The sequence below is a fragment of the Molothrus ater genome, chromosome 18, assembly GCF_012460135.2.
Source record: "Molothrus ater isolate BHLD 08-10-18 breed brown headed cowbird chromosome 18, BPBGC_Mater_1.1, whole genome shotgun sequence".
In the NCBI taxonomy this organism is placed as follows: Eukaryota; Metazoa; Chordata; class Aves; order Passeriformes; family Icteridae; genus Molothrus; species Molothrus ater.
This window is the reverse complement of record NC_050495.2, coordinates 8,202,425-8,214,422: the sequence shown is the minus strand read 5'-3', so window position 1 is coordinate 8,214,422 and position 11,998 is coordinate 8,202,425. Positions and strand designations below refer to the sequence as shown.

The following is an 11,998-nucleotide window of genomic DNA, read 5'->3' as shown; positions in this document are numbered from 1 at the left end:
GCCCCCCCCCCGCTCCCCCGCCTTCCAGCTCCCGGGCCGGGCGGTGCGCGCGCGCGCGGCCGGCGGCGCCTCCTCAGAGCGGCCGCGGCGGGTTCGGCGCTGACGGGGCCAACGGGCCGAGACCGGCGGAGCGGCCGGAGCGGGCGGCGCCTCTTCCTCCCTCCTCCTTCTCCTCCTTCTCCTCCTTCTCCTCTCTCCTCCCTCCCGCATCCTCCTCCTCGCCCCCCGCCTCGCCCGCCTCCGCCCCCCCGCACGCAGGCACCGCGGTTCCCGGCACGGACAACATGGCGGCGGTGTCGGGGGCAGGGGCTGCGGGCGGCTCCGCCAGCGCCGGCGGCCCGGAGATGGTGCGGGGACAAGTGTTCGACGTGGGGCCGCGCTACACCAACCTCTCCTATATCGGCGAGGGGGCCTACGGCATGGTGTGGTGAGTGCGGCCGCCGGGGCAGCGCCCTTGCCCCGGACAACTCCCTCCTCCCTTCCCTCCCTCCTTCCCGCCGCCCTGCCCGGCCGCGGGCCCGGCCCGCCCTTGCCCTCGGGGAGGGGGAGCAGCTCCGTCTCGCTCTCCTCAGCTCTGTCTCCCCCTCCGTGTTCCCGAGGTTGTCTCTCCGGCATCACCCTTCTTTCCTCTCCCTCCCTGCACCCCCCCCCCCATCCCTCCGTCGGTGGGTGCAGCTGAGCGTCTCGTTTCGTTTCGCTCCTGCCTTTATTTTCTTTAAATCTTTAAATGTGCATGTGGAGTTGGTCGCTCTCGTTATTTCCCCCGTCTCCGTAGTGCGTTTGCAGAGGTTCAGGAAGGAGGGGAAGATGGTAAATGCTGCTGGCAGCCCCGCGTCCCTTCCACTGCCCTGCGAGGGCTCACCTGGCTGCAGCAGCCCGAGGTCGTGGGGGATAAAAAAGGTGAATCTGAGCACAGGAGTTGCTGCCACTGCCTGACTGCTCAGGACGTGCTGGCTTTGCTGCAGAGCTGGCCGGGTTAGTGCCTGCGTTAACGTGTGCAGGTGAAAGTTCTCTTCAGCTGTCCTAGCTCTAAATTCTGTTGCATTATGAAGACTTAGTCTGAGTCTCGCTGAAAAGCGATCGTGTATGTTTGCTGTGGGTAACATCGGTCTTACAGAGCGCCGTGAACGAACTACAGAAACCGTGAACTAACTGGATTAAGAGTGTGAGATGGATTTTTTTAGCAGTCTCAGTGAGCTGGGGTGATGCTGTGTGATCTGTGTATCTAATGACTGAGTTATTAACCTGGTATGCTCAATGGCCTTACTTAAGATTTCATATTCTGTCTTCCATTAGTAAAAAAAACCCCTGTAGTCCTGAAAGAACTTAAGGGATGCAGATGAAAAACTCTTTTTTGTTGCGGTTTTATCAACTTTCTTGCAACACTGCCTCTGTTTCTTCAGTATGGTTTTTGACCAGAAGTACTAAAAGTGACTTACAGGCTGTGACTTTATGAAAGCTTTAGCAGCATTAATTTCTCTCTCTGATGAGGAATCTTTTGTAAAGCAGTGCATTTTTCAGTGAAGACACCTCACAGCCTTCAGCTGTGCGCTACAGATTTTTATAGCTGTAGGTTTTTGCACATAGTCACTGAATTGTGCTGGCCTGTCAGGATGAAGTCATTGTGTGTTTCAGGGAAGGAGCTTTCATCTAGGCCTGAGTTTAGCTGGGAGATGGGCCTCTCTCTCAGAGTTTTGTGTTGTGGCCTTCACTTTTTTTTTGCTGTGGGAAGAACCTTCAAAATGTAAATCAGAAATCCCATTTCCAGTCTAAAAATATCCTCGTTATTGTTTCAGTGTTAGAAATCACAGCAATATATCTAGTCCAAAACTTGTTGATGTAGCTTCTGGTACAGGCTGTACTTTATTATGGTTATTTTATCATCTGAACCAGGGTAAGGAAATGAGTGCAGATAATCTCAGTAGTGGCTGCACTGGTTTGCACTCACAGTCAGGTTTTTGAAGGTCCTGGGGAATAGCATTGCTGAGGTGTGTGCTGGGGACAGTCCAGTTCACTTCCACGGGGTGTTAAACACTGTGTTTCACAAACAAAGTGAAAAGCTAAAATGTTTCACCCCAGATCAGGGACTGCAAGAAGCAGCACGATGGCAGTTGATGCCCTTTTTTGGCATCCCTGTGCCAGTAAGCAGATACAGGGGAAACAGGGCCACTTCTGCCCCTCCAATTCATGTGTGGTAAACTTCTACACTGAAGCTGTTTCCACTCCAAATCCAAAAGGTTGGTTTTTATTTGAAAACTTCTTTTGATACTTTGTGTCTGCTGTGAATGCTGTACAAAAACATTATCAAAATTTCCAAATTTCCAGTTCACTTGAAATATGCACTTGGCTCCTGTGTTTTCTGCTATAAAATTATTAACATCAAATGCCACATTATGTATTTTGTGCTCTTGATTATTGCTCTTGTGCCTTGGGTGTGAAGTGACAGGGAACAAAGTCTCAGTTTATAGCGTGTACTTGATCGGGAAGGCGTTGGATGCACTTGCAGCAGTGCCATAGCAGCTGTGCTGTGTGGTGGTGCCTGCAATGAAATGTGATTGCCATCAATCCCAGCCGTGCAGGCTGTGCACTTCACTGCTCTGTGTTTTGCTCTGGTTGCTAATGCAGTGAGGATCTGCAGAAGCTTCTCCCTCAGGGGGTGGGGTAGAGGGCAAGCTGTGAGTGTGCAGATGGAGATGTTTCCTGCAACTGCAAAAGCCATTTAAATTTGTACATTTTATTAAAGGAAAGCAAAGCAGGCCCTGATGGTTTTGTTTAGACCCACAGCTAATGTGGGGCTCTTCAGAGATGATGGTTATTTACAAGTGCACTGTGCCATAAGGCTTGTGGCATGGCAAACGAGTGTCTTTTGACTCTTAAAATCCTTCACTCTCTTTCTCATTTTTATCCTAATTCTTATGTTTTTACATTATTGGATTAGGGATTTGAAAACAAGAAAATGCTTTTGATTATATGAGTAAAAGGGCAAATGAAGTTTTCTTAGGATAGTGCTGTTATGGTCAGTCTTCCATTTTGATTTTGCAGCAGAGAGAATAATGTTTGAGAAATATTGATCACAACATAAAATACCAGTACAGGAAATAGAGGAAGATGTTGGCTGAAGAGACTGTACGTGAATGCTCACTCATCTGGATTTGAAAACCCTTAAAGGCCTTTAACTATTTTCCCTAGTGCAGTCATTTTTTTACATAATCAGATTTTGAGTAAAAATAAACTGAGCAGAGCAGTGTATTTACTGCTGTGTTGTGGTTGCAGTTTCTCAGCTTGGTAAGCAGAAAAGGCACGTTATCAGGCCAAACCCATCCTAATGTCCTCCAGTTCAACTCTGCCAGAATCGTTCAGCCTGTGGCACAGGCTTTTGCCTTTTGTTGCAGAGGGTGAAGTGGTAGGAGGTGGATCCCTGTCAGAGCCCCTTTCTAACCCGTTTTTGTTTTGGTCATTCTGCGTGTGAAACTAAGGGCTGAGCACAGAGCAAAGTTTGAGCCAAAATCCTCAGCACTTCCTAGGACTGCAGGACATTCTTTGAGCAATTACTTAGTCATACAGTCATGTTTGTTACTCTGACTTAATTTATCCAAATATATGTAGATGTTGCGTTGTCTTCTTCCTCTCTGCTTTCGCTTAAGAATTGTTAGTTCTTTTGAGGGGCATTGGGGCAAAGTTCTTTAAGTGACTTTCCCTTTCATTCAGTGATAGGATGTTATCAACGTCAGAGTCAGATGGAACACAGTTTTAGACCAGGTCTGAGAGTTTCAGAAACACCTTTCAAACACAACAAATTGGGAAAGGTTGTTGAGGTTGTTTCTTTCTCTCCTTATGTGGGCTTGGTTTTATTAGTAGTATTGTTTTAAAGCAGCCTGTTAACAAGCTATACTTCAAACACACTGGAACAGCAATAAAAACATGATAGAGCTGAGCTCTATCAGCATGACTTGTTCTTCCTCCAGTTGATCAGTGGTAATTTGGCAGGGATGATAATTTGATAGTAAAAAACAAATAATCATTTTGGAAAGAAATGGTGAATTGAATGTGATAGGGATGTTCTCATTTTTATCCTAGCTTTTGGAAGCTTTTTTTCTCATCGAGCTTCTATGAATGTGAAGTAATATCAGTGCTGCAAATAACTGCTTATAAATAAGCAGTTGAATGCAGATGAGTGCAGTTGGAAGAAAATAATCTGCAAGCTCAAATTTTGGATTTCTTGCTCTGAATTTGCTGCGTTACAAAGAGAGCTTTGTGTTACTGATGTGCTGTGAAAGACTGATATTAGAAGTTTAGGTAGTCAATAGTTAAATGCTAAAGTAATACTGAAAAGAATACTTTAAACATTAGGCAGTAGATTCTTTAAAGTTACACTTCTTGCTACTGTTTCATGGAACTGCCCTACTTTTAGAGCATCAATAATTTAAAATGAAGAGAAGCATATTAATAAAGAAACTAAAAGCAGAAAGAAATCAGGAATAGAACGATCTGCAAGGCATAGATATTGATATTAAAACATGAAATTTGAATGGAATTGATGGTTGCATAATAGTTTCTTTTGAGTTACATAAAAAGGTGGATTTTGCATCCTTTGTGGGGGTCAGCGTGGTGGCTGGGGTGGGCTGCTCAGTGGCAGCCATCAGAAAGAGCCGTTCATGTTTGTTCTGTTAACTCTTCCTTGCTCCAGAGAGACAGAGAGCCTTTAACGATGGAGCCAGTGCCGGGATCCGTGCCCCTGTTTGTGCGTACTTTAGGGAGCACAGGTTGGGTCTGCGTGTCAATACCTGGTAATTAACATCTTCTGTCTGTGTGATAAAGAGAGCAGGGAGCTGATACAACTGAGCCAACCCGGCCCAGTGCAAGGATCAGAGGAGGGAATTAGGGAGTGTAATTGGTGGCTAGTTATCAGCTTCTTCCCTCTGGGGAGAAGGCAGATGGAAGCACTTCCCTGCAGTCACTCAAGCTTCTAGCACTTACCTAACCTGCCGTGGGAACCCAAAGGAGGAATTGGAGCTGCTTTTCCTGCCCTCCCCGGGGATGGGCAGACAGGTGGCCCCCACAAGCTGAGCAGCAGGGACGGGCAGCAGCCACTTGCTCGTGTCAGAGCTGCCTTCCAGGTTCATGGAAGGTAAGAGGTAGAACTTCTGCTGTCACTATCCCAGAGCAATGGGATACTGGCTTAGCCGAAGAGTGCAGCTCATGGACACTTGCATTTTATGAACAAATACACATTTTTCTTGCACAGCATGATCCATCCCATGGGACAGAGATAACTTATGGGTTTTCTTAGAAGTGCGCTTTATTAAGGAAATAAGGCTTGTATGTTCACAGCATGTGTCTGTGGCTGCATCTGCCCATCTCCCATACCCGTACATAGGATTCTAGTACCTGTTGCCTGCCTTCCATCAAATCTGACAGATGGTAAAAGTCTTAAAGATGGAAAGTTATTCTGCAGGTTTCACAAAAATAGGTATTTTGCTCAAGTGAAGAGATCCTGTATGCTGCTCCACTGGGGAAGAGATTGTTTTGGGTGACATGTGAGAAATCAGACTCCCCAAGGAGACATGACGTGCCCCAGTTTCACAGATGGATTTATTGCTACTCCTGAGACCAGAAATGTGTATTTGTAGGACACCAGGCTCTGTTAGTTCAGTGGCTTCTTGTTCAGGGGTAGGGATCTACAGCCCAGAGAAGAGTTGGTGCTTTACCAATTGAGTAGGTGTAGAGCTCAGCTTGTGTTGAAAACTAGTACTTTGCCAGCATTGAAGGTTTTTTTAATGTTTTTCTGTTGATGCTTTGTCAGTTTTCAGCTGTGATCTAGAAATGAAAATAACTGATTGATTTGGTATTTAATGAAAACATTTTATGACATCTTGTTATGGAATATTTCACAGCATAATGTAGGTTGAAAGGGACTTTCTGAGGTCATGTAGTCCAACCTCCTACTCAAAGCAGGGCTGATGTCAAAATTAGACCAAGTTGCTCAACATGTCCACTGAGTATTTCCAAAATCTCCAGGGATGGAGATTCTACAACATCTATGGGCAGCTTCTGGTTTTGGTGTTAAACCAATTGTCCAGTGATACTTTTCCCCTTAAAATCATGAGAGTTTGCCTTGCCGCAACTTGGGACCATCCCCTCATGTCCTTTGTACTTTTTGTCTCTGAGAAGAATCTGGATCACTTTTCTCAGTGATTCTCCTTTATGTAACTTAAAAGAGCAGTTGGATGTTTTCCACCACCACCCCTTTTCCCCCTCCTAGCCTATACAAACCCCGTTGTTTCAATTTTTTTCTTTCATGTCACATCCTTCAGCTCCCTATGCATCCTAATGGTTTTCTGCTGGATTTGGTCCTGTACTGGAAGGGAGGAAAACTGGATGCAGAATTCCAGATGTGCCCTCACAGCAGGAATCAGTTCCCTTGACCTGCTGGCTGTGCACATAACACAGCCCAGTCCTTGGTCAGCCTTCATCACTGGGAGCTGGCACTGCTCATGGATGAAGCTGGATGTTGTTCTGATAATTTGGAGAAGGCTTTCACCTAAAGTGAAGTATTTTAGGAACTTTTAAAATAATATCTGGAAAAAAATCCCAAACCCAGAAACATTTTATTAAGTGATTTCAATTGTATTTGATTTTGATTTCCAGATCACTCAAATGAAGTGTATGGAGCTATAAATGTATTTGAAAATAGAGCTTCTATGTTTTTTGTGTTTTGAGGGAGATAAAAATAATAGTGTAATAGTATGAAATTCAGCAGTAGAGTTCATTTCAGGTGATTTATCTGTGTGAAATCTGTGTTCTGTTAATTGGCAGGACGGTTATTAAAGACGCTGGTTTGCTTGTGGATGAATCTCCTTTTCAGAAGAGAGCTTGTTTTCCTTTTATTTAGTACAACGTTTGGGTATATGTTTGAGCTATTCTCAAACTCATCTTTTTGCACGGTGCACAAAAAAACCAAATGCAGTTCATTGTCAGCTTTGAGCAGGTCGATTGGTAAGATAATTACAGCTTGTACTAAATGTCACCGATTCAGATCGTGTTATTTGATGGCAGGTCCTTCGGCAGGGTTTCCTGTGCTCCATCGGGGTGCAGGAGTTGGTTTGTGTTTCACAGCATTCCCGTCTCCACCCGTTTCCGCTGGGGAGAGCCAGAGCAGGGACAGCCCCGGCTCCTCCCCAGCCCCTCTGCACCCTCGCGGTGCCTCCACACTGGAGCTTGGGCCGTGCCCCTCCAGCCCAGTGACCTCGCACTGCTGGATTCAATACTGCTTTGTGTGTACATGTCTTGTAGAAAGGCTGTAGTAGAAATATTTTTCTGTTAGATTTGGGCAGAATCTTCGTGACAGTTCAGTTTTAGCAGAGTTGTTTGTGCACATGCTTTTACTGTCCATCTGTTTGCAGTACCCAAAATCACAACCTGAGTTCCCCAAGAGGAAATCTCTTCTCTTGGAAGTCCTTCTTTTGTATTTTAAGAGAATTTTCATAAAATACTGAAATACTCTGTGGTGATTAGGATGCAAATGAGAGTTTTTGTTACATGGTGGAAAGTAATTGGTCTGTGTTGTGGGTATGTTTTAAGTACGAGCAACTCGCAATTAGGCTGCAGTTTATAATGTGCAATTACTTCATTTTGCAGTTTTTCTTAACGTTAGCAGCTGCCACTGCAGTACATTACTTCTTGCTTCTTCAGAAGGAAGGCAGATTGCTTCACCAAATATTGCTGATGTGCCCTGAGTAAAATTTCAGGTCATTTGAGCACTCCAAATCAATGCGTCCCAAAATGCTTCAGTCTGGAATTTGCCCAATTTTATTGGGATTTGGATGTTGCAAAATATCCCAAATGACATTCAGGTTGACTTTTATATTGGATTTTTTTGAGTGTTTCATAATTGTGAAATAGCTTCCTTTCAGCTACTGGAGCCAACATGTCTTAGTGCTGATACCTCCTCTGATCAAACCACCAAGCTGTGAATATGCTGAGGGTTTATTGTTGGCATGTCTTTTTAGAAACATGGAACAAACATGAAGAAAACGCCTTGTAATCTTACACAAAGGGAAGTAACTTCTGATAGTGGTGAGGTGCACACTCAGTGCTAGTGGTTTGGTTGATTTGGTTTGCAAGTGAAATACTGAGCCAACCATGGCAGAGTGGACAGTGGCAATGACCTTGTTTTCATCAGTGCTTTGGGATAGTTTTCATTTTGCACTGATGTTTCTACATCAGGTTTAGAAAGATCTCTGCTTTTGAGTGTGCATGGATGATTTTGTTCTGTTTTCTGTTGGGATGAACTACTGTGAACTGTCTTCTGAAGATTTATATGGCATGGAATCAATCAAATAAGCTGATTTTAGGAGGAGTATCTGGGATATAAGTCAAATTAGAACCTTAGCAGACAAAAGACTAAACCACTGGAGGATTTGCTAATCCTATCACCACTCACAGCTCTCTGGTAGTGCTCTCCCTTCTCTCTAGGAAAGGGGAAGTGTTTCCTGCACACATTTATGATTCCTGCTTTGCTGCTTGGGGATGTGGTGGTTGTTTTCCAGGCTCTGGAGTAACAGTGATGATGTTGCTGACCTGTCCTTTGCTGTCTGGTGGGTTTTTGTTGCCCCTTGAGGAGCCTTAAGCACAGGGGGAGGAGTTGGGCACCCCATCGGCTGTGTGGGGGCTGAGCTCTCCTGAGCTGAGCTTTGCAGGGCTGAGCCTTGCAGGCTGACCTGTGCTGATCTCGGGCTGTGCTGCTGCTGCTGCTGCAGGGGCAGCTTTGCCCTCCATGCCTCTGCTCCGTCACTCCTTCCTCCTCTCTTGTGCTGGGGCCTGCACAGCTGGAGCATTTGCTGTGTTGGAAGGCTGGTTTAGCTAAAAGGTGACTTCATACAAAAATAAAATTGAAAGGTGAGAAGTTGAAATGATGGACACAAAGCCCTGTGAGTGCTGGTGCTGACACAGGGAGGGAATAGGACTGTGCAGGTAAAAGCTTCTTTACTGTTCCTGCTTCAACTTGGAGCTGCTTTAGTTCTCTGACCTGACACAAACAAAGGCACCACTCCAACCAAAAAAGTGAGAAAGGGCAGGGATGCGAGGCATAAAAGGGAGAGTGAACCTCAGCCCCTCCTTTGAATTCACTGAGACCTTAGGTTGGCTCATGTTGCTGAGCTCTTACAATTTTAGCCCAAAATTCATTCCCACGGGAATTTATATACAGAGGAGAAAGATAGTGATATTTAGTATTGTGATATTTTATCAAAAGCAGTTGGTGCCTTTGGAATTAATTTATTTCACAGATGCCAAGGGGCCTTTAAATGTAGTGAAGTTTGTTAAATTTAGCATCAATGCTATCAAAGGAAATACTGGCAGTGGAGAACCAGTAAACCTCTAAAATAAGGAAGGGAAGTGGGAAGGGAAGAAGTAGATAAAGTGAGATGTAAGAGCTTTCTATTTTCTGAAGACTAACTTGAAGTGGCAAAAAACAGAGTAGGCATATGTGGTGGTTTGAAGTCAGTGTTGTACAGCTAAAGGTATAGAAAGAAAAATACACATTAGAAGAGATTGAGAGAATTGAGGTTTTTTTTTCAAACAACTAAGATTAATCAAAACACCATAAAATTAAATAACATCTTTAGCCAAACAATACAGAACCTTGGGTGAAATAGCCAGTATTGTTCTAATGCCAGTATTAAGGTGTGGTTCTAGAACTGCTGCTCTTCATAGCTCGGTTTAGTAGGTGCTAACAAAACACAAATCATCTGGTCTGCCACACCCAGGATTATGAATTGACTGAGCTTCTGGCAAAAGTAATTAATTTAACAGACTCCATTTTGCATGACTAGCTATTCGTTTTCAAAATACTAGGAGTGATCTAAGGAGTTATACTATTAAGTAATTATTATGTGCACAGTAAGTAGCTTAAAATTGAATTTTTTGCAAGGATCCATCAAATACTACTTTTCAAATTCTGAAAAATAAAATTGTGCCTTTGTAACCTATTAGAGCCTAGAATGGTTTGAGTTGGAAGGGACCTTAAGGATGAAGTAGAGCCAGCCCCCTGCAGGGACACCTTCCACTGGACCAGGTTGCTCCAAGCCCTCTCCTGCCTGGTCTGGGACACCTCCAGGGATGGGGCATCCACAGCTGCTCTGGGAAACCTGTGCCAGTGTCTCACCAGTATTAGATTTATTTGAGCAGATAATACAATGAAATGAAATGAAAGCAAATCTTAGGAAGTTATGAAAGTGCCTTAAGAATTTGTGGTGTGAAGGGCAGAAACCTGCAGTAGATCAGATCTGAGTAAAATCACTTCAGAGTAATTATTCACCTTTGTCATGGGAGGAAGGAGTTGGCGTAATTGTAGCAGGAAGCTTTGCTATCAGGATTGCTTTGGATTGTTAAAAGGAAGATGACTGAAGCAGTAGTGGCAGAGGTGAGGGCAGTGCTGTTCCAGTTTGACCCAGTAAAGCCTCAGAGGTTCACTAAAAGCACAGTGGAGTCTGCAGCTCCAGTTCAGCTTCAATGGGCCCCTTGCTATGGACTTGTGATACAATAAAGGGCACTGATTCAGAAATTGTTTCTTTTCTCCTTTGTTGGTTTTTTATTTGTTTGTTGTTTTTTGAAGGATGTAAGAGTAAGGTAACTCCATTTTCATGGATTGCTGACTTTCCTACATGGCAGGGGTTAGTCTGTAAAACTAAATGTTTAATGGAGGAAAGTAGAAGTGTATTAAGATGCCCCTGTTTCTGTAGTTTATTTCCTGAATTCTCAGCTGACAAACCTGAGAAATGCTTTGTTATTGAGAACCTCTTCTAGAGAAAGCTGAGAAATCAAAATGAAGCTGTGACATGGGTTGTCTTTTTATAAATAGGTTTCTTGAAACATGGCAAATGTATCCCAATATAAGTAGGCACTTGTTCCTTCTAAAACCAGGTGCTGATTTTGTAAATTAGTGCTAATAAAAAAGTCTAATGAATAATACACTTGTCTTCAAAATATGAATAAATGGAGGAAAGTAACAAATATTTCTAGTAAATGTAGGTGTTTGCAGTTGGCTACAAAAAATACATTCAACAGTGTAAAAATGACATATTGCTCAGTGTCCTCAAATAGTCTTTGACTATTTTTATCCTTTTTCCAGTCTTTTCTCTTTATTAAAAAAGTCATACACTGTAGCTGCTCTCTGTGGTTCAATCATGTAGAAGAAGAAAGTAATTATTCTGAAGAATCTGGAAGGGTTAACATCTGATTATTAAAAAACAGCTCCAAACAAAAAACCCAAAACCCTCTGCAAATTTGCACTTTTGCAACCACCTTCCCCATCCCCAAAAGTTGTAGCGAACAGTCTGTTAGGGTGGTTGTTACTGTGCCATAATATTGCATTATTTTATTTACAGGAGTCTTAAAAATAAGTTTAAGCTATTTGCATTGTAACTTGATAAATGTCAGCGTGTTGTGGAAATGTCCATGATTGAGCTAAATGTAGACTGAATGAGAAGATTAAAGATCTCTGTAGATCAGCTTGCTTGTGGGAATTATTTTTGCCTTTCCTATTCTGTGAGTAAGCCGAATTGCCCAATATTTCACAAAGATTCTTATCTCTGGATATGCCCTTGGAATCATGTTTCCACAGCAACACAAAGCTACTGATAAAAAAAAATCCCTTTTAAACTTCAAATCAGTCTTTTATTTAGAGTTGTAATGAGTATGTTTGCCGGTAGCGTTGTGTATTTTGTGTGCGTGTGCTGAGAGCAGCCTGTAAAACAGCCACGAGGTGAATAATCCTCGAAATGTTGGAGGAGCATCCCGTGGCGGGGAAGCCTGCAGGCAGCGTGGCAGAGGAGCAGGCGGTTGCTGCTCAGTGTGCAGGACCAGCCCCGTGTGGGATGCAGGGACTGCCAGGAGCTGGCTCCTCTCCTGCAGCGTGCTCTCACTTGTTCCAGCTCTGCCCCGGTGAGACATGCGAGGAATAGGAATGGGTGAAGAACATGGAGCAGGCATTGTGGGC

General features: G+C 43.9%; 1 protein-coding gene across 1 annotated transcript in view; it reads left to right on the top strand.

Moving 5' to 3' along the window:
• Positions 1 to 60: 60 nt before the first annotated feature.
• MAPK1 (mitogen-activated protein kinase 1) overlaps positions 61 to 11,998 on the top strand; it is a 37,589-nt gene continuing 25,651 nt past the window's right edge. The window contains exon 1 of the mRNA XM_036393273.2: positions 61 to 427. Coding sequence (XP_036249166.1) covers positions 285 to 427 — 143 coding nt within the window. The 5' untranslated portion in view covers positions 61 to 284. The remainder of the gene's footprint in view (positions 428 to 11,998) is intronic.